The sequence below is a fragment of the Ochotona curzoniae genome, unplaced genomic scaffold, assembly GCF_017591425.1.
Source record: "Ochotona curzoniae isolate NIBS_2020 unplaced genomic scaffold, NIBS_Ocur_1.0 scaffold_4506, whole genome shotgun sequence".
Lineage (NCBI taxonomy): Eukaryota > Metazoa > Chordata > Mammalia > Lagomorpha > Ochotonidae > Ochotona > Ochotona curzoniae.
Window position 1 is genome coordinate 12,705,587 of NW_024467119.1, and position 26,347 is coordinate 12,731,933.

A 26,347-nucleotide genomic window follows, 5' to 3' on the forward strand; every position below is an offset into this window, starting at 1 on the left:
GGAAATGAACGGACATTTTTCAAAAGAAAAAATTCTAATGGCTAGGAGACATGAAAAAATACTCAGGCTACCAAGGTATTATGGAGATACAAATGAAACCACATTGAGGTTCCACCCAACTTCAGTGAGATCGACCTACATTCAGAATTCTACTAACAATACCTGCTGATATAGATATTGGGAGAAAAGTACTTCACTGTTAGTGGGAGTGCAAGCTAATGCAACCACTATGGAAGTCAGTCTGCAGAGTGCTAAAAATACTGAAAATTGACCTGCCGTATGACCTGGCTTTCCCACTCCTGGGAATATATCCCAAGATAGGAAAATTAGATTACAAGAAAGTGACCTGGAACCCTATATTTATAGTGGCACAATCTACAACAGCAAAGACAAGGAAACAACCTAGAAGTATATAAAGGAGGAATGAATGAAGAAACTGTGGTAAATCTGCTCCATGGAATGCTACTCAGCCATTAAAAAAGGATGAAATTCTACTATTTGCAATAAAATGATGCCAACTAGACACCATTAAGTTCGGTAAAACATGCCAGTTTCAAAAGGACAACAGCATACATTCTCTCTGATGTAAGGGAAATTCATGGAAAGTACAAAACAAACAGACAGATGAGCAAGCATGCTTCTACAAATCTTCTCACAGAAAAAATGTGGCATGGAGACGGAAACACTGGAAAGTGAAGATACATCACGGTACGTATCTCTACTGCTGAATGACAGGAGGACTCCCAGTGAAACTGTTAAATATATATTGTCAATAAGACACTAGATTTTCTACCACTTTCTATGCCTACATGCCATGAAACATTTCAGTAACGGTGTGCTGGACTTTTGACTATTGCTTAAGGTCTATACTACTGTAATAACGGGGGTGGGGGTAAGAGTGGAAAGATAGGGGGGAATGTTGAAAGGAGGCATTCTTGTGCCTATGGAAGTTTATCATGAAGACATTTAAAAGTAAATTTAAAAAACAAGTTAATACATTGAACTATGGGAATTCTAGAAAGGAGCAGAAATATTTTGTAAGTCACTTTGGCAAAGTTTTGAGTGGTAGAAAAACGATGCTGAAATGCAGAAGTTACAACCTTATCCCCTTTATATGTTTTCTCTGATCTGATTAAACAGTGAAAGCTATCATTGGGTACATTCCACTGAAGTGTCAGACACTGCAAATTAGTCAATTAAATCAGGACCTGTGTTTTTTACATCATGTGATTCAAGGTCCTGCAGAATGAATATATATTCATATACACACAAAGAGAGAGAGAAGACAGAGACAGAGAGAGATCTTGCTTCACAACAAATCACAGACAGAATCTGAATGGGAGGCCAAGCTACTGGCACATAAGGCGGTGATGGAGGAAAGATGAACCTTCCCATTGACACCACCCACAGGGGTGCTAGTTTGGCTCTTGCCTCAGCTCCAATCACAAGATTCATAAGATTTAGTTGCACTTATGTCTCATTATCTGTGTGCTGCAGGTTGAGAATAACTGTTGAATAAATTAGCATCAGATCAGAGAGCATGAAATTAAGGACACAAATAATGTGAGATGCAACATGGTAAATTAAAAACAAGTTGAAGACTTTTGAAGTTCCCAGAGCCACTTTTACGGAAGAGAAGGATGATTTCAATTCACAGAGAATATAAAGTATACACAAGGGAATTGTCTAATATTCATTTCTCCCTTTATGTTTTTAGCCTCATGGAGGCAGTGTGCTCAGTAGAATAATTGATTAGGGGATCAAAGATACAGAATTATCTTCCCAACTGCAGTAGCGTGTTTGGGAGCAGAAGTAACAAAATCCAGATATGTTTATTCGTTGATACAGATACTAGTTTCTAAAAACAAAGTTTCATATACACATAGATTTATATAAATTGCACTTACTTTTGGTCACAACACCTTCTAAGTGGATGATGTTAGGATGATCAAACTGCCCCATGATGCTTGCTTCGCCGAGGAAATCTTTGCGCTGCTTCTCTGTATAGCCTACTTTCAGCGTTTTGATAGCCACAGGCAATTCTCTTTTACCTGGTAGTTTCAACCGTCCACTACAAACTTCACCAAATTCACCTTGTGATAAAGACAGAGAAAACATAATCTTATTTTAAATTCTTACTATAATCTACCCTTCACATTATTAAAAATTAGACCAAAATTAGCACTTGGGAAGCAGTAGTATAAACTTTACTATCCATCGTATTGGAAATAAGTAGCAAACTGGGAAAAGTCATCTACAGGTGCTCATAAGACCCTGGGTCACCAACTACAGTCACTTCATCTACAAAACCACTGTGGGAATGTTTGAAAGAAAGTAAAAGCCAGGAACTTCAAATTACACCCTCATTTCCTGCTCTTTCTCCCCCAAGTACTATTGATAACAAAACAAAGACAAGAAAAGGTTAAAACTATCCAAAAGGTAAAAAAGTAAGACAGAAATGGATTGGACAGTAGAAACAATTTATCAAATAGATGATGAGATATTATTTATCCAAATTTAGACTAGAAACTCAATACATTAAGCGTATATGAAAGACAAGGTTGTACTATGATATGGCCAACTACATGCAAGTCTGAAACAAAGACAAGTATGAAAAGTTAAATCATCCTGTGTTGGACCAGGATAGCGATCTACGACATTGCGTAATACAAATAAAACCAGAAGTGTAAAGGAGACTCGTCTCACCTGCTCCAATAACTCTTTCAATGGTTATACATGAAGCTTCTATCTCCTTGGCAAATTCATGGACCGCCTGGTTGGGATCCTCATAGGTATGTGGGTCAATGTAAGTTCTTACTCCAGGCAGTTTAACTGAAAAATAAATGTGCATCAAAATGGCAGTGCTAGTAGTGGGTAAGCAACAGTATCAACCTTATTAATATGTTCCTATGGTTCACATCTCTAGTTCCTAGAAGGACGGAGCTGAGCTTCAATAACGGATGATATGCAGAACTCAGAGTCCCTCGCACAGCTTCTGTATATAGTCTTTGTCATTTCAAGAAAATCTGGACTGCCTGCATACACAAAAAATGCATGTGTCACCATGTTTTTGAATAAGTGCATCTTTCCTTGACAAAATTCAGAAATCAGCATCACAGGTAAAATAAGACAGCTTTATTTATTAAATTAGACAATGAGAGGCTACGTCTCTGCTTTCTTGGCTACACTGTTATTTAGATATATTACACATTACTCACTTTGATTTTATAAAAAGTAATTTCAAGTAACTTACAGTGGTCTGTTACAATAGTGACTAAACAGAAACATCAAAAGAAAAGGAGGCTCCTACATACTGCTTTGCTGTTGTCACTGCAAGACAGTAAACCATACTTTTCTGTTTTATGACCCTATTTTATCACTTGAAAGACTAGCAATATCGCATTCATTGTGTGTTTGAGAATATAAACTAACCCTCTGAAATTGTCTGAACACTAAAACATGTTATATGGCTCTGGAGATCTACATTTTGTGTTCAAGCCAGAGTGACAAAATACAAAAGAAATCCTTTGCCGTTTCCTTGGCAAATTAACTTCAACATTACTATTAACAGAAAAAGAAACCTATTAAACTACCATGATTAGATCTTCCTGAGCCACATTTTTTAAATGATCTATTCTAATTTTGTTTTTGGTATGTATTTGTCTATTTATTTATTTATATTGTATAGGCAGATCATGTTTGCAGAGGGAAGGAGAGACAGAAAGATTTCCATCCACTGGTTTACTCCCCAAGTGTTCACAATGGTCAGAGCTCAGTTGAGCCTATCCAAGGCCAGCAGCTGCAGTTTCTTCTGAGTCTTACACACAGGTACGCAGGGTACGATGGCTGGGGGGCGTCCTCTTCAGCTTTCCCAGACCACAAGCAGGGAGCTGGATGGGAAGTGGAGCAGCTGGGACCCAAACAGGTGTCCATATTTAATCCTGGTGCTTGCAAGCCCAGTATTTAGTCACCGAGCCATTGCACCAGGCCAAAATTTTCTACATTTCTTTATGGTATTTTTTCCAAGTTCCTTGAACCTAGGCAGCTGTTCACAGGAATTGTAGTGTTGGATGAAGAAAAATGCCAAAAGGCATCATTTATTTTACCTAGGGTTGTGACTCAATGATGGATTTCTAGTGACAGTTAGGAATTAGAATTGGCTTGGAGAATTTATTTGAAATATAAAAGTTTTATGTTAAGCCTTTTATTTTTACTTGAATGATTATAACAGAAATATTCCTTAGAAACTGAATAAAACTAGGGGTATGTGTCATGGCTCAGCTGGCTGATCCTCTGGCTTCTGTCCAGGCTGCTCGGCTTCCCATCCAGCGCCCCTCTTACGTCCTGGAACAGCAGTTGAGGACGGCCCAAAGCTTTGGGCCCTGCTCCCACACGTGAGACCCAGAAGAAACTCCTGGTTCCTGGTTTTGGATTGGTTCAACTCCAGCAATTGTGGCCATTTGGTAAGTGGAACAGTGGATGGAAGATCTTTCTGATTGTCCTATCTGTACATCTGCCTTTTCAACAAAAATAAACACATCTTAAACAAAACAGCTCTTTCAAAGGCCAGCCAACAAAGCCAAAGCCCCATGCCTCCTAGAATCCTGACATAATTCCTGCATTTTCAACAAGGTGTTTTTGATCAATTGTGTAAAGAACAAGATGCTTTAAAAAACAGACATTCCCTATTCTGTTTTGCTTTTATTTTGCAACATGCTTACTGTGCCCATTATGAAAATGCATCTTTTCCTCTTCTGGATCTTGCTTTGCTTTGCTGTAGCCACACCGCCTGGAACAAAGTAAGCTACGATTAGCCTGGTCTCACATTGGTCAGTCACATCTGCCCAGAAACTTGGAAGGCTACTGAGATTACTACAACCCTAAACTAGTAATCATTCTGATAACGGAAACAGCACCCATATTCCTCCTGGATGTCACTGACTTCTGTCAGTATTCCTCCACACTTGGCTAACAATATTGCCTAGATTCCATGGGGAAATCTGTTCTCTGATCTCATTTTTTTTTTAACATCCCTGCACCTCACAGCCACATAGAAGCCTTTTTTTGTTGTTGTTCCCCTCCAACTCATTCTGTCAGCTCAGAGACCCCTTCTACTCCAGGACAAACTGCTCGAACTAGACTTCTGATACCAGTCTAGCAGGTGCACCACCCAGTTCTTTTGACTCTGTTTTCTTCTCTGTCAGTCTCTGTCACTCTTTATCTCTTTCCCTTGTGTGCAATCTTTAGCTGTTTTTCTGGATGTTTTTTATTCAGGTCACTATGAATTTTACCACAACCTGCAATGCCTTGCGATCCCATTCTGTAAGCCCTGGACTCTAATGCTTTTTCTCATAAACTCGTTAGTTTGCAGTTATCCCTGGTTGCTCAAAATGCCGACAAAACTTGTCCTGTTAAATCTCACAGACAAGCTCTTAACCTGTCCCTGCAAAGCCTGCATCTTGGCTGTCCAGGCTGCAGAGGCACGCATACCACTAAGGACTTCTCTCCAACTTCTGGCTTCTCCCTGGCTTTGTGCGGGGCCTTTCCTCATGTCCTCTGCATGAACTTCCTCAATTCTCCTTTCAACCTACTCATTTCTAACAATATAAGTAACACACTAAATCTCTGTATTCACTTTTGGACGATTAATTCCTTGTCCCAAATGTATTTATTCTCTATCGATAAATGCATTTCTGTGTAAAGATGATCCCCTGCATTTAATTCAATGGATCTGAAGTAAGATACAAGTGTATTTCTGTTTATATCATCCAGTGATTCCCTGTCTTTTCCTTTCATAACACTGTCATGTCCTTGGTTCCTTTCGGATCAAAGCTTTATTCCATGTGCCTCACAACAAATTAATTGTCCAATTCCACGCATTAAGCAATGTAGATAATTTACAAGTCATCTTTTCCTTTTCATTAGCTCTTCCTCAGCTGTAGCCTTGCTATTTCTTATCTGGATAACTATTAAGTGCCTCTGAGATGATTCTTCTTTGTTCTAGAACTTTTTCGCTAGACTATGCTAGACATATCTTTAGCCATACTAGAGCATATATAACTTTTAAATTGCATTAGCTATCTGCTGCAAAGTCATCAGTAAAGTAGCAAGGTAAACACTGCTAAATGCAGCCGGAAATCGTTGGTTGTGTCATGCCCAACCATCTGTCTTCAGGAGTATAAAACCTTTCCCTATAATCACCACGCTACTGCACCAGGCTTCTCTATGTTTGCAGTTCTTTAAGCTTCACTGAACCCGTCCTTCCTAATAATTTCCAGGCATCAAATTCCTGTTCAATTTTGCCTTTTTCATATTCTGCCTTTGATATTCCAAATTAAAGTAATGTTATACTCTCTGAACACAATGCCTTTGTTCTCTTGTGGTTTGACTCCCATTGCATAGTGCAGTATTGTCCTTACAGTAAATTGTCTTGCTCCCTTAATGCCTTCAATTATTTGAATGACAGCAACTAGCAGTTACCCATAAACTCCTTCAGTGATCTAGTATCTGACTCAGAGTTGCCACCAAAAATATTTGTCATACTGACAAATGAGGTAATGAGCAAGCGAATGATTTTATTGTGTCTATACAAGGACAGGTGTTTGGAAAGGAACTATGACGATGAATATTAAATTGATGCGGAGAATGATCAGCCACATGACATGAAACAACTAGCTGAAATGAAGATATTTAAATTAGCTTTAGTGAAACTCCAAGCAAGTGATTTTACTATTCATAAGGGCCTATCACAAAACGTAGTTTATTTAAAAGAAAAATTCAACTGATTTTCAAAATACGACAAATGTGAATTTAATTTATGAAAAGAGAGCCAAGATGATAGGCTGATAAATGATAAAGTGTTTACATTGTGGATTTGGTTACAGATCAACTGTGATGAAAAATGAGACTCCAACAGATACTGTACAGCAAGCACTGTCCCTAGGTTACATATGCTAGTATAATTTAAAGATCTTAGATTCTCATATGCATCAAAAATCATTTTGTCATTTCCTGCTGTGTAGTTACTGACATTTCACAAAATTTGGTCGACACAATTTCTCATTTTATTAATTTCTGAACATGTAACCCCCATTATCATACTAAAACTGGCAATTAATTTAGGAAGCTTAGCTAGTGTACTTTGGAGTAAATTTGAAGTCATACACTTAAACAAAGAGAGCTTTTGGTTCAGGAAAACAAACAGGAATTTAATAGTTTTAAAAATTTCATTTTTAACAATTGGATACATTTGGCATTCAAAAGCCATTAGGACATCTTGAACCATCTTACCACAATGAACTGGAGAGAAAACATAAAATCATCCTGAAACTGCATTTGGTCTGTTTAGTGAAGACCTACGTTGTATTACTGTAGCTGTTCATGATGTTGCTATGTGTTCGTTACTTTATTTTTTTTGATCTTTATGTATCCCTAAAGATAAGCATTATTGACATTTTTTCTTAATATTCTTCCAAATACAAAAATGTAAAATGATCTTGAGATTTATGCTATTTGAATAATGCTACCAAGAAGTTTTGTAGAGAAACTCTGGAACCTAATAAGTATACGCTTTCTAACAGTTTACAACAGAAAAAAATATATATCTACCCAAACTTTAACTCTCTTACCTTAAAAAAAAATCAGCTTTCAAAAATAGCCTTTATAATTGAAATGAGCTTTACAGATGCTTTAATTGCATACAAATTCCTCCTATGAAAATGGAAATGGAACTTTGGATTTTACTTAAATAGGATTTGCAAACACAATGGTGAAAAATGATGAACATTTTCTTACTATTATGAGGGCAAGAAGTTGCTTCTGACTATGGGCATCTCTGGAATTCTATACCGCCTCATATACCGCCTCATGTCAAATTAACATATAACATTAAGTTCCTGAACACCCGAAGGCATCGTTAAAAAAGCCCAAACAAGATACAGCAAGTAAAAGCGCAGCTGGTGGAGCCTGGCATCCACCTTGGCGCAGCCGCACTAACAGAGCTGTGCAAGAAGCCTGTGCACTCCGAACGATCACTGAGCCTGCTCCAGATGCATCATTTTCAGCAATGAGCCACTCAAGAAATATGTCGTTCTGTACATAAATTATGCCTCCTACATTCAGGAAGTATTTTTCTTTCTTTCTGAATGGAGAATAAGGTTTCCACATTTTACTGTGTCTTAATGAGCTTTAAAATGACTGCGCTGAAGTATCTGTAGTATTTGTATTTAGAGGAATAACCTTTTAATAATTTATATTCATGTTCTCCTAGAAAACCCAGTGGTTTGATTTTCAGAAAACAGTGTGGGCATGAGAAATTATATTACATGAGGGCAAAACTCGGAATTAATTCATAAATACATAAAGATGGCAATTATGAGTGATTTGGAAACAAATTCGTTGGTCCCATTCCTATCCTAAGGACCTGAGTAGCACAAGCTTGTTTATAATAATCCTGATCTTAAAAACCTGGACCTAGCCATAACATTGAAATGTGCATACCTAAAGTGTTCATATCACATGATCAAAAAATGCTAACCTTTATACATGCATGGAAATGCCAATGAATAATTTATTTCTTGGGTGTAAATTTAGGATTTGATAATGAGTTAGGCACTCTGGAAAACCAATGCCTAAAGAGTAATTGACTAAATGGCTCTCTAGTGACCAATGAGAAAAGATGAATGAATAGAACAGCTTAAAGAGAATGCAAATCCTTGCTCAACAACAGCCCCTGGACTGTTTTATTTTTTTCTTGCTTTATCTACAGAAATGAACACTGAATGGTTTTTTCATTGTAATCTAAATAAGAAGGGCTGGGACACAATAGTGAAAAAACAGTGATTTTACATTTTTTCCAATGTCACAGTGAGCACAATGAAGAGCTAGAGCAGAAAGATACTCCTTTCTCTATTTCCGAAATTCATTAAGAAATGCATTTCCTATACTCCAATGTATATCAAAATTATTGCAAGGACAACATATTACAGTAAACACTATCTCTGTTATCTAATGAAATTAAATATCATTAATTTAGTACACATAAAACTCACATTATTTATTCACACTGCCTTGTTCTGATGTAATAGTGATCACAAACACTGCAATCTTCATCAAAGAATTTTGTTGCTGGAGTTTTGAAAATAATAGCTTTGAAAAATCCTCTGACCTTTTCAAGTCTGGATTCTCACCAGATCTACAGGGGTTATTTCAATAAAAGCTCAGCCAACTCAGCTTCAGAAGAAAACTTGAAGATGAAAACTTATTTACAATGAACTTAATTTTCTAAAAAATCACAGAAGCAAGTACATTAAGAATTTAACACCTCTAATTTTTAAATAATTAACTTCCATGTCCTTGTCATTTGAACCTCTTAGAAAAAGCAATAAATGAGATGAAAACATTGGAAAGCATGAAGACAGGTGGATGAAAGAAATAGACACACTTATTTGATAAAAGAAATGCATACTTTGGAACTCTGCGATATTTCCCACGGACTTACAATTGTACTATATATCTGCGTGTCTGAATTGGTTTTCTGTAAGCAATGTTCTAAGTAAATATTAAGGAATAATTGTCGACATTATTTTAGAACTGATACATCCTACTTGCATTAAAATGGTCCACCAAATACTGCTCATAAACAAAAATTGGCAACTTTCGTTTTGGAAGTAAAACAATGATTAGATCATCAGGCCAGTTACAACGGCACAAAGGGAATGACAGAGACACCTCTGCTAAATTGGGGCAAGTTCAGCAACAGAGTGCTTGATATCTAGGTATCTGAACTTTATCCATATATATTACAGAATAACATCCATCACCGGGTAGATTTCAATGGAAGAACACAGAATAATTGGAACACTGATATTTTATTTATGGATGTCACAACAAAGAAACTATAGTTATGAAAAATAATGAGGCAGAGGGATCAAAGATAACAACATATAATTTTCATCTCATAAATGGAACATTATATATTTTAAAAATAACCTAAGTACAGTTTACCAGTGAGAAACAGAGTAAATGTGAGAATTCCTGAGCCTGGCAGGAACTTTCATTTAGCTGAGCTGCAGAAACAATGATTGAGATTAATGCAGTTGAAATAATGCTCCTGGGAGTCGAGAATTCCATAGGTATCTCAAGGTGTTTCTAAAAGTCAGTGCATTTACAAAAAGTGGTTTTAATGCATATGAATCATGCTGTTAATATCCAAAGGAAACATATTCATGAATGACATTCCAAGCACAGAACAATGAAAATGTTATATTCAAAATGTCTAATGTCTGCTTTATAATTCACATGAGTCTGTTCATGAATGTTGATGACAATATTTCCTGGAAATAACTCACATGGCAAATAACAAATATTAGGATGATTGTACACACAAAATTAGGTGACACAATTTCATAATTCTTAGGATTTTATAGACTCTCATAGGGAAAAAAAAATGGTTCTTCTGAGTAACTGATTTCCATTAGCTAAGGTTGTTCTGTCCCTAATGCTATAATCAGAACTCACGTCAGCCATACTTGAAACCATGTCATGACTTGAAATTGAAAAGAAGAAATTGAGTAAACATAACAAAATATTTTTTAACTGTCATTCTTCCCAAGTAATAATCCTAGCCAATATTTTCATTCTACAATTTATGTTGCTAAATTAGTTTGTTGCCTTTATTTTGTTTGTTGTTTATCACACACACACACACACACACACATGCGCACACACACACAGGTTTATGTGCACACAAATTTTCGCTTCCACAATTCCTAGCAACATTCAAAAGAAGTTATAAGAAGTTGTTCATCTTCAGTTTCTTGGTGAAAATAGAAGAGTTTTGCCTTCTATTTACCATACAAGCTTCCAAATAGTTCCTGTAGTTGTGAAACCAAATAGCAGAGAATGAAGATACTAGCTTTAAAGGATATGCGCTTTCAATTTAACTAAAGTTAGTTTTTGCTAAAATTTCCTAAGACAAAGTTCCATAAATATTCACCCTAGCTTTGAGGTACCTTTGTGATTTTGTTCCAGGTAGATATACATGTCAAACATGATTAATCCTGCCTATTTTGCTTCAGTAAGAATTTATTCACTGCAAATATATTTGAAATTGAAATAGAATAAGTAATTCATTCTTTTTTCACCTCTTCATAAGTGGGAAAAGATATAAATAGAAAGCCATTTGATTTTATATATTAAGTGACCATAATTTTGGTTTCTATTTTCTTAGTAATTGAAGCTCCATTCTCCTAATAGTTATCCAGATAAATTAAAGATTTTGGTGCAAATTGGTGTTCTCATAGTAGCCTTATTTATTTATTTACAAATATGATAATTGCATAATCTTGAGAGAAAGACTTTCGAGTTAGAGTGTTTGTGGCTGCTTAAAACTCTTGGCTATGCATGTGTGCACACTCACTCAGACACACTTTTTCTTACTTGCATACTGGTGCACAAAATTCACATGAACATTTTATTTAATCAATGAAATGTATACCTAAAAAACTGAAGCCACAATTAAAATGATTCTAGAAAACTCAATAATTCTCTAAGATATTTCTATTACCATCTTTTCTTGGCCAAGTTTGACTGAGTGACAACTCATTCCAATAGTGCAAAAATTCAAAGTCTGTTAATCTACAAAGTAATTTTCTTGAGTCTTTAATTTATGCAGGAGTGCTTACTGTTGTCTAGAAATCTCTCTAGATCTGTGAGTGGAGGTTGTTGAATTCTCAGTCTTCTCACATTCTAGACTGAGGTACTATAACTCAGATGCATGTTTAAGGTTTGTCTTCATAAACAACTGTGCCTAGCTTCCTTAGATGGTGCTTCCAAAAAACTGATTAACTTACTGGTAACACATCAGAAATATGCCTTCTAACATCAAAAATCATTCAGACTTAATAAAATGAGGATATGTGAAGACAATAGTTTTCTCTTCCAATGCCTGGTGTAGCCAAAGGAGTTATGGCAACAGCAGATTACAGTCACGTTATGGTTAGCACACGATGCTGGGAGATGGAAAAGGGAATTTCACCTTGACAGAAGTAGCACTTTACTTCCATGCGTGATATGGAACAACAAAAACAGCGACATGTTAAATGCAGAACACATATTATAATCTCAGACTGCCCAGGCTTGTGATTCAAACTGTGTTTAAAGCCTCAGAAGAGAGGTATGACTGCTTGATATTGGGATGGAATGCTGCGTGGATAATATTTTACTTGGAACAATCCACACTGTGACATCGCATGGCAGGCTTCACACCTGGGGGCCAGTTTCACAATCCTCTTCTCACTGTCAGGGCGTAAGCGCGTGCTAACTGTTAAGGATGTACACAAATGGAGAAATCAAAGCAACGCTGGCAGCGATACACAGAGGTGGACGGCACGGAGTGACAGTGGGAAGGGACACTAACCATATTAGGCTTGGATGGGCAACGGCGCACAGGGAAGAAGCCCTTCCACAGCCACACTCGCAGCAGCTGAAAAGCAAACAAGAGAGCCCAAGATAAGGAGGAGATCCCGACCCCAGAAGACAGCATCAAGAAACTCAATGTACTCAGGTGTCTGCTTCCAAAAACAAAATCCCTAAATGCATGCAATCAAAAACTTTCCACAATACTGTTCCAATGAAGAAGCTTTTAAAGGATTTAAAAATAGAGTAATGCTAGTAGTTTCTGTTTTACTTAGAGTTAGTAGTAGGAAATATAAAAAACCAATATTTTTGAATTCACTGTATGCAATTAAAATAGATATACAAATAAAGAGTTAAAGCCATTTAAGTGTATGTTCCCTTAGAAATACTTTCAGAATACACATTGGACGACATCCTAAGTAGCCCTTTAAATGTAAGTTTTGTACAAAGTCTGTAAGTTTAGAGGGAGAACTAAGTCTTCCTCATTTGGCCCACTGATTCCTTAGGCAAGTGGTATTATTATTTATCAGAGCCTATTGAAATGCCTATATTTATTCGATTTATCCATTCACTTCTGGAAGGCTACTGATTTAAATTTTCATTTTCAGATTTAAGAAATACATACCCAAATATTTATTTTTACATCTATTGGTACATGAAAGGAAAGCAAATTGCACATATTACATACACTTTTCTGAATACTGCAATACTCAAAAGGCCTTAAAAATTGCCAAATAGCCACAGCAAAAGTAATCCAGAAAATACAGTAAGTTATATCATAAAATGCATTTCCTTTACAAAAACCACATACATGGCTGGCACAATCTACTGAAGAAATTATTTAGTGCTTCAATGCATTCACTTTCAGGCATTTTTTTATGAATAGCATTTACAATAATTTCAAGAGGACTGTAATATGAATTCAGAAATGATAACAGGTACTATCAAATCTTGGCTTCTGTTTAAAAAGGAGTTGTGCTTTGAATTACTTAAATATATCCACTTCAGTTTATAGGGAATAAGAGAAAGATAATAAAATATAAATATTTAATAAATTTGCAAATACTGATGAAAGTAGACAATATTTCCAAGTCAATATGGATCATTTTCAATGGAAACCAATGTTATCTATATATTTTTTTTGTAACAATGACAATATCTAGGGTCTGATGATTTGGCTGCCATTTAAGTGGAATATTAATAAACAAATGGGTATCATGACATTTATTTTGAGTTTGACTAGCTAATAAATTATACTTTAAAGCCCGTGCTACCCATTTCCCCATTGAAATATTAGAAGCTGGAGTTGCAACATACGAAAATACTAAAAACTCAAGGACTAGATTAAACATCAGAGAAACATTTTTAAGATCTTGATATACTTCTTTATATTTACATTTAATTAATGACTGCCTTAATTATGAAACTATTTTATGGATTCTATTTCTTACGGCTGCATCCTTATCACAACATTCAAATCAATGTTAGCGAAAACACAGCCCACAGGAGAAATCCAGCCACTTTCTGCCTCTGAGAACACAATCATCTCGGAGCACAGCCAGGCCTGTTGTTCTTGCCAAACTTCTTTCCTGCCAGGGTGGCTGAGTGGAGCAGTGATGCCAGGGACTGAATGGCCCACAGAGCCCAGAGCAGTCGCCCTCCAGTAGAAGCGTACCTTCCTTTCCTGGACTGTTGACTTCCTGAGTTGAGGATAATCCTGAGATCCCTTTTTTTATCACTTTTCAAGCACAAAGAATGACACTTCAGTTGCCGATGTATTACTGCAACTGCTATTCACTGGCGGTACATGTGTCTCAATTCACTGTGATCTAGTATAGAAAGCCGATAGATAGCAGTTCCAATTTGCTAAATCGTAATAATTTTTGGTTGTTGACTATCATATTCAATTGTTTCTCAGTCAGAAGATGACGCTGTCTGCTCATGAAGTGAAAACTTGAAAGCATCCTTGCAGGTGAAGGAGTGTGGAGTTTACAAATCCATAAAAACTGTGCTGGGAAAAAGTGTCCACCATGCTGTGACTGCCCATTAGCTAACAGGATTTGTTAAATATCTGGTCACTGCTGTCATACTCAACAGATAAAGTAGGGATTCTAAAAGAAATCAGAACTTTTTTCAGGTCTCTGAAAACATTAATATGCCTTGTGTCCTTCCAGTAAGTACACACACACACACACACACACACACACACACGTGCACACATTTACACGCAATTCAGCGTCACAACAAATCTACAAATTCCACTCCTGAAGAATATATGTTACCTTACCCATCATTAGAATTCTACTTTAGACATTCAATGAAATTCAGTTAGAAAACTAAACACACATAAAATGAAACTTACACATTTTTTTTTTCTGAATCATTGTTTTAGATTTTTTACTGAGGCTACCTTTGGCCTGTCTTTAAAAAGCCTGAAAAAATTGCCTTCGACAACACAGTAAACTCCTTTGTGTTTAGGGTACAGCTTTAAAGTATGTTAATAATAGGTTTTATTGCATAGGTTTTTTGAAAATAGAGTGAGAGAATACATATTTTTCATTTTGATCAGCATCTGGCACATCAAACATTGGGCAGAAACTGGCAGCTCTACCATGATTACTGTAATCGAACAGAATCTCATTCTCTGGACAGAATTGTTTTTTCTTCATTATCCATATAACATTATCATCCTAAGCTTATTTATAATGCAACCAAATGATTGTATTCAGTTCAATTACCTAGATAGGTAATCAGAAATGCAATTTGGAAAAAAAAAAAAAAACTATTTCCACATGCTGTTGAGAAAACGAAAACTGAAGTTTCCTTTCTATAAATATCTGAGATGGATTAATAACTCCTAACGTAACTCCGAGGAGGCTGTCACCACGCCATCTCAGCACCAGATGGTATAAAATATAGTCTTTTTTAATCAGTCAATTTTCAGATAAGCGCAGGTTGAAAATCCTTACAACCCCTGGAGATAATTTAGATATAGAAACCAAAATGTGCTAGAAATAGCAGCCAATCTAATTTCTGCGAACTGCAGTTGAACTGGGGGGTACATTTGCATTCCCATCACTTTAGCACCTGGAACTCCATAAGTAACCGTGTGAAGCCGTAACAAGATCATTATTATCCAAGTTTAAAATAGGTAAAATCTTCCTGGCTTATTATCAAACCCCGTTGGTCTTTTTTCCAACAGGATATTTTAATGCCTTTTTTTTTTCCAAATGATTAAAATGCGATCACAGAGGCTTTCCAGACTCAGAGCAAATTCAAATAAAGTTGTTTTGGCCAAGCAAAGCTTTCTGAAAGTTGAACAATATAAGAAAGAGAAATTGACTCCTGAGAAGAAAGTCACTCTTCCCAGGAGGAAATTCCCAAGGGAGGCCGCCCCAAAATGCAAGACTGCGTCCTATGGATAAAGGATGAGTTAAATTCTTCAACAAGAGATCAGAAGGGAAGTAAGAAAAAGACTAACGCAGAAGGAAGAGCAATTTTACAGAAGAAATACTCTAGTTAAAAAACACATCCTAACAGTAAGATGAAGGACCCTCTGACAACATCCATGCCTACATTGTCTGGAAACACGTCAGTAACAGTGCAAGGAACTTGTGAGTGTCCCGGAAGGAGAACCACCGTAAAACTCGGGGGGAAATCCATGGGGCAGGTGGGGGACCTCAGGAAAGGCATGGGCAATCCCAGAGTGAGCCAGTGAGGAAGGCAGTGACAATGGTGCAGATCCTGCAGAAAACAATATACTTAAACTCTGACTTCTGGTTTGGCGTGTTTGCACTTCCCAATGACGAAAAGGCAGTGTATATTCAGGAGCGACCCTTCCAATGTTACATGATGCTTTCCCACCCTACCCTCACAGGCTGGTGGTCATGCCATACATCGTTGTCCACGTGCTGGCAGCTGCTCTTCAGCCTTCTGGCTCCCAGTTGGAACCCTGAACACTGTGCTGGGTCACTGAGCTTCGATGTGCAGTAGCATCCACCCGCTCAGCGCGTTTTCTAAGTCACAATGTTTTCTGCCTACATTTGCTGTATCAATCATTGTAAGCAGAGAAGCAGCCGCACCTTGGACCTACCAGAGCATGAGGAAGTGGTCTAATGCATGAAGAGCGTAAGGCTTGCATTGAGCCTAGGAGCAGTCCTCAGTGTAACTGCTACTGCAGGTGTGGCTTTGCGTGGAAACATCAATGAGGTAAGTAATTACAGACACTACTACACAGTGTTGCTTTGAAGAATGGTTTAAGAATGCATGCAAAGCTCTCAGTGCTGTCCTGCGAGTGCACACAGCATTTAAAAGTTTCTCATAGTATTGCCGAAGGGCAAAGATTGGGTTAAAAGAATATCCCTGAAGCTGAACACAGATCTTACAGGAATTACTAACACTGTAAACAAATACAGTAAACAAAACGTTATTTCTGGAGTCAACAAAACAATGAGAAATACATATTTTGGGTATAAAATAAATGTATAAGTTGCCTGTGGATTGGGGGGGGTGTTGTGGAAATTGAGCATTAATCTACTTTTAATTAGGTAACAATCATGTGAAGATAAATGAAATGATAGGACTAGAGCACATCAAACCCCTAAGACATACGGTGCTAATGTTACATTAATTATAGCTATGGGAAGGGTTTTGATTTTCTCTATTTCACTTATAATTTGAATAAAATAACAAAAGAATTGAAACTATCCCAATTTTGAGCCTTTCTGCTCAAACTGATATTCACAACTTACCAGTTTTAAAGTGATTAAAAATAATGTAAATGTGCAATTAACATTTACAGCTCAGGAAACTGGGGAAACTGCCCACAGTAATTAACACTGATGCTGTTAATTCTTGTCCATACTTCTTAAGGTATCGCTTGGGGCCCTGCTACCATGCCTGTAGTTTCTATATCCCAATAAAATCCTATGTTGATATGCTGACCTCCACTGTGACAATTAGACTCCCAGCAACAAAATCAGGCTCCCCATCAAACAGAATGAAGACAGCACCTTGGTCCCTTCTTGAATGTGAAGATCGCAAGAAAGAAGTTATCTTCAACATCTGGACAGATCAAAATCTTTTAGCAAGAATTAATTGATTAATATGTTTATGTGTTTATTTGAAAGACGGTGGTATAGAGAGAGGGAAGAGAGAAAAAAACAGATATCTCTGATCTTCTGGTTCATTCCCTAAATGTGCTAGCCTTGGGACTGGGATGAGAAGAAACCAGGAGCCAGGAACTGAATGCAAACTTCCATGGGAATGGCAAGAACTCAAGGATCGGAGCAGCTGCCCTGGAGTGGGAGATGAGCACGTATTCATTTCATTTTACATCAGCATCCTCATTGTGGATTCCAAGCCTTGAGAACTTTCAGAAATAAAACCACAGTTCATTCCCCACCCAGTATTTTGTCATAGCAGCCTGAGTGCCCTACAACAAACTCCCCTTTGCATTTTTGCCCATATTTACTTCCACTTTTCTAAGATTTAGAACAGATTTTGCAACCATGTCTGGCTAAAAAACTAAGCAAATCTTTGGTAAACAACGGAAAGGAGACACAACCGAAATGATGGTATATGTGAGTCAAATATTCTCTACTTTACTAAAACTATTCCTAACACAAAGACACAGAATTTCCCGACCTTATCTGAAAAAGATAAATCTAACTGATTAGAAATACCTTCTGTTTTGTTTTGTTTTTCCTTTTTTTTTAAAATTTGTTATTAACAATGTATTATGTGATACTGTTTTATAAGCACTGGGGAGTCCCCCCACCCCTCCCACACCCCTCCTCCCATAGTGGATTGCTCCACCTTGCTGCATAACCGCGTTTCAAGTTCAGTTGAAATTCCTTCATTGTAAGCATATACCTAGCATAAAGTCCAACGTCTTATTGTCCAGATAAGTTCAGTGGCCTCTTGGGGAGACCTTCTCTGGTCTGAAGGTAGAGCTAACAGAGTAAAGTTCCGGTCAGTTAAAACCCCAAACAAAACATCAGCGTCGATATACAATGTTATGGGATTAATTGGCATAGTATTGAGTGAACAATATGTTAAACAAAAAAAGTTCAATTCTTCAAAACCTCTGGGTTTAGACAGTATCAGTGACAGGTTCAAAAAGTAACAATCAACCAAGCATAAATTACAGGTTAAATCAAGGCAAACATTAGATGTCTGACATAGTATTGAGTAGACAATATGTTAAAATTACATGTAAGATCTTGATTACCTTCTACAACTACTTCAATGTCACCTCCTCAATTGAGGTGTGCAACGATTTTGGAGGGTGTTGCAGAGAAATCTCTCATACCTTGCTAATGGGTACTTGTTCTTTATGTTCCATCTAATAGTACATGAGTGAGTCCTTGATGACCTATCTTCATTGTTCTTTGGTTATCTCATCCTATTAGTGTGTGTATATGAGTGTGTGTGTGTGTGTGTATGTGTGTGTGTGTGTGTGTGTGTGTGTGTGTGTGTGTGTGTGTGTGAAGGGGGTCAGGGGGGTTAGGAGGAAACTTGTTGGTCATTAACGCGCCCGATCTCGTCTGTTTTTCCTTTTTTTAAAGTGTGATTTTGAGTATCACAGAACTGAATACTACAGCTGTATCATACACTGGGATTCGTGTATGCAAAATCACTGAGCCGGGACACCAGCACAGGCTGAATGGGGTAGTTCATAGTCATCTTTTAAAATTTACCTTCTTTTCCAGCTTTCCACTTCAGCTTTACAGCATAACAGCTTTCATGAATGGCAATCAGAATGCTCACATTAGCTCTAAGACCACACCCTAATACCTGCAGCATGTCTCATCCTAGGCACCATGCCCTGGTGGACAAGTTTTGGGGCATCGTAAACTCTTAGTTTTCCCTATTAAAGTTCCAAGTCTAACTAAGATCAAGCTTTCATTTTGTTCTTGCTATTGCAATGTGGTAATGCTACAAGACGATATTGGTGGTAGAGTTGACGGTGTTGGGATGCAGAAAGAGGAAACAGCTGTACCGATGGCAAAAGGCCAGAGATGGCTCCAGGGCGTCTTCTCGCACTGGAAGCTCACTCCTTCCTTATCACCCAGAGCCTCTCGTTGCCGATCTCCCCATACTCTATTCTCTTTTCAAGAGGAATACTGTGAAGGACCTTTACACTTTTCCTCCTCTCATTCAGGATCCCCAAGTCCTAAGATCTTGCGATGTAATCAATTAATTGATCATCCTTTAGAGACTGATTGCTTGTTAACACCTGTGACTGTCAATGTCCCTTTATCACTGTTATTGCTACTGGCCATAAGTAACTCTGATGATCTGATCCTCATCACGCTCTCAGCAGTGCCACACGGGACACTCTGTGAAGATCCTGGATGCTCCTTTTCACCACCCTAGTGTCACACTGATACTTTTGTTATATGTTTGCCAATCTCACGTGGATCAAGGTTCATTAATTTTTTTCTTGTTTTCCTGTATGTTCTTTTTTTTTTTTTCTCCGTGGTGGACTGTACTCAAGGGGATGTATAATAGAATTGCAGCGGAAATTATTATGTTCATAGATGGAAACAGAGAGAATCATGTCCTCATGCATACAGCCCAAGGACGGACTCACAGCGATACAGTTAATAACCTCCTGCATTGTTGGGAGACACCTCAGTGGCAGCATGATGGACTTGTGATAATTCACGGAAGATGTCCTTTGTAAGACTGGAGGGAGAAGGGGAGGAGGGGAGGGGAACATGCTTAGCAGGGAGAGAGACCCCAGTGCTTATTAAATGCTGTCATATAGCAAATAAAAATAAATGAATAAAAAAATGTTATACCCCAATTCTTCATGGATGTTTTGTACCATTACAAAGTATGACACAGAGCCTGGTGCAGTAACCTAGTGACTAAATCCTCGCCTTGCATGTAACAGAATCCCATATTGCTGTGGTTCATGTCCTGACTGCCCCACTTCCCATCCAGCTTCCTGCTTGAGGCCTTGGAAAACAGTAGAGGAAGGCCAAAAGCTTTGTGGACCCTGCACCTGTTTGGGATACTCAGAGGAAACTCCTGGCTTCTGATGGGTTCAGCTAAGCTCAGGCCATAGCAGCCACTTGGGCAGTGAACCAATGGATGAAATATCTTTCTCTCTGTCTCTCCTTCTATTTGCAAATCTGACTTTTCAATAAAAATAAATAAATCTTTTAAAAATATATATCATAAATGATGTCACAGTAAATTCCATATAACACCAAAAATTCTTTATACAATTTTAGCATATAGCTTAAAATCTACTGAATTTTTTACTTGGAAAGTCAGTTATGAGAGGAGGAGAGACACAGAGGAATATCTTCCTTCTGATTCACTCCCCAAGCAGCTGCAATGGCTGGAGCTGAGTCAATCTGGAACTAAGAGCTTGTAGATTCTTGCGGGTCCCCCATGCTGTTTTAGGGTTGCAGGACTTTGGGGAGTTTTCAACTGCTTTCCCAGGCCACAAGCAGGGAGCTGGATGGGGAATGGGGCCACTGGAACCAGAACTGATGCCCACATGGGAACTGGGAGAGTTCAAGGTGATGACTTTAGCTGCCAGGCTACCATGCTGAGCCTTCTATTGAATTTTTTTAAGTCAATAAAAGAAGGATACCATCTTGTATGACCCATTGTAGACTATATTATATTTTTAGAGTTGCTTATTTAAGTCAGAGTTACAGAGACAAAAGGAACAAGGGGGGGAAGAGACATAGAAAGTGAGATGGAGAATCTCTTTCTTTCTCTCTCTCGTTTTTCCTCTATCAAGAGACCCACAACAGCCTGCACTGGGCAAGGCCAGAGCCAGGAGCCGGAAACTTCTTCAAGTTCTCCCACTTGAGTCGGAGAGACCCAGGTATTTGGATAGTCTTTTTTTTTTCCATTGTTTAAAAAATTATATATATTTTATCATTTAAAAATATATTTTAAGGGATGTTAAATGATGTCAGAAATTCCCACAATAAATGTCAAAGTTAGATACACACTGTGCTTATAACTAACGAAAAATACATATGAAGAAAAACATTTGAAATTATTCTTTCAAATTGGTAAAATTACAGATGATAATATTCTTGATAACTTTTAGATTTCTCAACACTAGTAAGGAAATTTTCCTTTCAATCTTTTTTAAGATTTTTCATTTTTTCTGTTGTTGTTCATTCTTATACCTTTTAATACCACAGAAACATTACATGAATTTGTATGTACTGTGGTCCTATTGAAGGCCATGAATCATTGTTATGCCTAAAAATTTCTTTACTACATGAACCAATCTTTACCCTCTTGAAATCAATAGTGCCTTACTAAGTAAGAATGTATATAATTGGGGTTGACACTGTGGCTCCACTAGCTAATCCTCCACTTGCAAGCAAGGGCATTCCACTAGGTGCCAGTTCATGTCCCAGCTGTTTCACTTTCCATGCAGCTCCCCGTTTCGGAAGGCAGGAGAAGATGGTCCAAGTCCTTAGGATCCTAAACTTGCACAGGAGACCCGAAGAAGCTCCTGGCTTCAGACTGACTCAGATCCAGCCATTGCAGTCATTTGGGAAGATATTTCTTTCTCTCCTTCACTTTGTTAATCTTTCTTTTCAACGAAAATAAGTAAGTCTTCTTAAAAAAGAATGCATATTTTGAACAAGTTTTACTTTCATGATTAAATAATACAGGCTTTTTTTTTCTTTAAAGTTCTTGGGGTAGTCCAATGGAACAGTGATTAAAACTGCTGCTTGGAAAGAATTCACCTAGTCTCAGAGTACTTGGTTCAAGTCTTGACTGTTCTACCATTGATCTAACCTCCTGTTAATGTGTACCCAGAGACAACATAAATATTGGGATCCCTGCCACCTATGTGAGAGGCCTGAATGGAGTTCCTGCTTCTTGGCTTCAGCATGGTACACCCTGGCTATTACAATTATTTGGAGAACGACAAAAATCTCTCTGTCTCTATCTCCTTTGCCATTCAAATAAAATGAAAATAAGTACATTTAGAAATATTTTTTAGGGTCTGGTTCAGGGATCCCATATGGGTGCCGATTTGTGCCCCAGCTACTTCACTTCCCATCCAGCTCTCCGCCTATGGCCTGGGAAAGCAATAGAGGATGGCCCAAGACCTTGGGACCCTGCACCCACGTGGGAGACCTGGAAGAAGTTCCTGGCTCCAGGCTTCAGATCAGCTTAGCTATTGTGGCCCTTTGGGGAGTAAACCAGTTGATGGAAGATCTTTCTCTCTGTGTCTCCTTCTTTCTGTGTATCTACCTTTCCAACGTATTTGGATCTTCCTCACTGCTTTTCCCAGGTCATTACCAGCGAACTGGATAAGAAGTGGAGCAGCTTGGACAAGGACAAGTGCCCACATGGGACGCCTGCAATGCAGGTAATGGCTTTATCAAGCTATGTTTCAACACTGTTCACTCTACTGTATTGTTTCAATCTATATTTTAAACAGATTAGATTAAATCACATAAATCACTGAGGTAGGCTACACACACTTGGATACACAATTGCTTTTTTCCATCTAAACTTTAATAATGCTCTGTGCTTTCCTTGCTTAATCTTTTTAGTGGTCAGGGATCCCACGCATGCCACAATGTGAAGGCACTGAGGTAGCAATCAAACGGCAGTGTACACCTTAGACACTGCTTGCTTATTCCAGCACATAATTGAACTCAAACAAATTTCATGAAATAGTAACCATCTTTTGTAAACTTCTTGCAACAGTCGTAGACACAATTACTGTGTAATTTACTGAAAATCTATTCGCTATCTTTCTTAAAGAATGGAAAAATTACATCACAAGGATTTTTTATCTCCTTGTAATAATGTGATACTCAAGCTGACTACAGATTTGAATATGTAAGGGAATGTGAAAACAACAATAAGACGTGATGTCCAGTCCTTACCTTGTAAGAATTTAATCGGAATGCCTTAATCTTCAGAGCCAAACAGCACTATATTTCAAAAGCTGTTAGGAAACTTTCTAAATTTCCCCCAACTTGAAAATCACTACCCAGTAGGTACTCCTGAATACTTGAATTGGATGACTCTCCTTAAGGTGGTCTTTGGGGAATTGACTTAATGAACGAAAAGGAAAAGTGTGTAATTAGCATATAAATGATCTGTTAGTAAAAACTTCTGAAGTGCCTGGAGGTGCTTAAAGACAATTTGTTCTCTGGTAAGGACTTTAAATAATTCTCCTCTAACTTGTTTACAATGTTAATTTATATTATCTACAAATAAAGAATAACCCACTGCCAAGTAACTACATTTCATTGGATCCCTATTAATTTCAACCACAATTGCTTCTTGGAATACAATAAGCATTGTTTTCAATTATAAAATTAGTGATCTTCATAAGCATTTTGCCCTTCTACCTTTCAGTACTAGCTATCTAGATCTTCAGGAAAGCATAAAATCTCATGAACTAAATAAAATGATATGCATTCTGGGCTGGCATTGGGGGTGAAATCACTGAGCAGCATCCAGGTGGGGCCCGGTTGGTCCCTCCTGCTCCACTTCTCAGCCGCTCCCCACTAGCGCGCTAGGCAGCAGTGGGATATGGCCGAATCCTTGCACCTCTGCTGCTCCAGCTGAACACCTCGGAGAAGCTCCTGACTCAGGCTTCAGCCCGCGTCAGTCACGGTATTCCGGCCATTTGGCAAGGGAACCAATAGATGGAACATTTGTTTCTTCCTGCCTCTGTCTGAATTTCAACTCAATCCACAAACTACTTTAAAAAAAATCCATATCCAATATCGCATTGTGCAGTTCTGAGCTACTGGATTGCAGATTTAAATTCGTGTAAAAGTAAAATTCAGCTTTTCTGCATAGACTTTTGTAGACAGTCTTGAAAAAAAGGTGAATATCCTGGCATATAGTATCACACTCTGACCCATTTTAGGGCTACATTTTTTTTTAAGATTTATTTATTTGTATTGGAAAGGCAGATATACAGAGAGGAGGAGAGACAGAAAAATCTTCCCCCCAATGGTTCACACCCCAAGTGGCTGCATCAGCTGGAGCTGAGCCGATCCGAAGCCAGGATCCAGGAGCCTCTTCCTGGTCTCCTACACAGGTTCAGGGACCCAAGGCCTTGGGTCTTCCTTGACTGCTTTCCCAGGCCACAAGCAGGGAGCTGGATGGGAAGCAGAGCTGCCGGGATTAGAACCAGCGCCCAAATGGGATCCCAGCAAATGCAAGGTGAGGACTTTAGCTACTGGGCTACCGCACTGGGCTCATTAAGGCTAGTTTTATCAGAACTAGATTATTTTTTATATAACAGATATGTTATATTGTGATACTGCTCACTTCAACACTTTAGTCAGTGACAAAACATAGAAGGGTCTAGTTATACAGCCTAGATGTTGGCAATAAAACACCAAGATTTGTGTGAGTGAACACTTGTACGCCTGCACAATGCAAAAGTTAACTAACGCCATCTCTGAATACAAACTCTTTGCCAGGACACCCATGATTGGATACTAAGATCACACACACACGTACACTTAGGCACATTTCCAAGAAAATGCGATTTCTTCTTTGCTTTCCCCATAAAATTTAAGAAATTATGGAAGGCCTCACATGCCACTGCTATGACAATAATAGGATAGAACAAAATACGTCTCCCGGAGGAATCATCACTTCTCTCTCTTGAAATACGCAACTGCATCACTCGTATTAGCACCTGCCCCACACCAGTACTACCCGGGAAACAATGATAAAGGAAGCGAAATATCAGGAAAATACAATTCCCTTTTACATTAGGCAGGGGTAGCGGCAGGGGAGGGAAACAAATGGAATTTTCTGACAGCCTAGTTAACCCTCTGTGGTTCGGATAAAATGCTTCTCATTCAGCTCCCTGTGGAGTCTGCTTGCCACTGCAGGAAGGTCCCGTCGCGTGCTGTTTAGAGCACCTGTGCGTCTGAATACAGTTAGTATTTCCTTACTAACTGTACTTGTGTATCAGCGATTGAAGAATTTGGAAACCTCCGCCTCTATTGTGCGTATAAAAGGAACAAAAGCGCTGACTCGCTTTATGAATCAAAACAATGACAAAAGTAACAGCCTTCATAAATTCAGGTCAAACAGCAATGACAATCAAACAGATTTAAAGACTACGCCATGTCATAAAAATGTACTATTCCAGAAAGGAAAGCTTGATTTGTGTTTGGAAGTTAACTTCCTTGTGTTTCTAAGATCATTCCATGTATGAGAAGCTCTTATATTCCAGGTTAGGGAGCAGCGGGTCATGGGAGGAGGGGGTCTCGGCAGGGCCCGTGGGAGGCCTGCGGGCTGCACGGAGGGCTGGCCCGAGTCTGGCCATGCTGGGTCCAATCGCACACAGCTGCCGTCTCCACTCAGTGAACTCAGCTAAAGTTCCTCACCATCCTTAAAGCGCACAAGGCTCAAACCAGTCATTTCCATAACACAATTTCCACACCAACTCAGACATGAATAAGCATCTTCCATTCACACCGCAATTTGTTCTCAGTTCTCTCCAAGCGGCAGTCGACAGCAACCAGCTCAAGAAGCCAAACCACAACCTCTGCAACAACTGCAGCGAGAGGTCAGCATTTCCTAACTGCCAACTTCCCTCATTTTTGTTTCCACTTGTAAATGAGGGCCAACCAAAGGGAGCCAGCTCCCTAGCTCCATGCCAGCTGGCCCACTTCCGCCTTCTCCAATCAGACCATGTCCACTTTCCCTTTTGTCCATTACAGCACGTGTACACGATCCAGCCTGCTTTTAAGGCTCTGCCAAATTCAAGCGATGCTGGCGGACGACCTTCCATTGCAAACTCTGCAGAAAAGATTAGCCCAAATCTGTTTTCCTTTTGGTGGCCTCAGTTTATTTCTACAGAAAAGATCCTTTTACTTGCTCGGTAAAAAAGAAAAGCACAATTTAGTTCTTTTCTCTCACAACAGTAGTGTTAATA

The 26,347-nt window shown here is 38.4% G+C and overlaps 1 protein-coding gene across 9 annotated transcripts in view; it reads right to left on the reverse strand.

The window, feature by feature from the left end:
• Positions 1–26,347, reverse strand: part of EPHA5 (EPH receptor A5) — a 325,738-nt gene that overhangs the window by 37,105 nt on the left and 262,286 nt on the right. For 4 of the 9 annotated variants that reach the window (XM_040967109.1, XM_040967110.1, XM_040967113.1 and 1 more), the window contains 4 exons: positions 12,419–12,484; positions 4,722–4,789; positions 2,707–2,832; positions 1,908–2,093 (listed from right to left, as the gene is read on the reverse strand). In XM_040967109.1, coding sequence (XP_040823043.1) covers positions 1,908–2,093; positions 2,707–2,832; positions 4,722–4,789; positions 12,419–12,484 — 446 coding nt within the window. Of the gene's footprint in view, positions 1–1,907; positions 2,094–2,706; positions 2,833–4,721; positions 4,790–5,901; positions 5,909–12,418; positions 12,485–26,347 lie in introns of all 9 variants that reach the window. The other 5 variants (XM_040967111.1, XM_040967112.1, XM_040967115.1 and 2 more) reach the window with 3 other exon arrangements.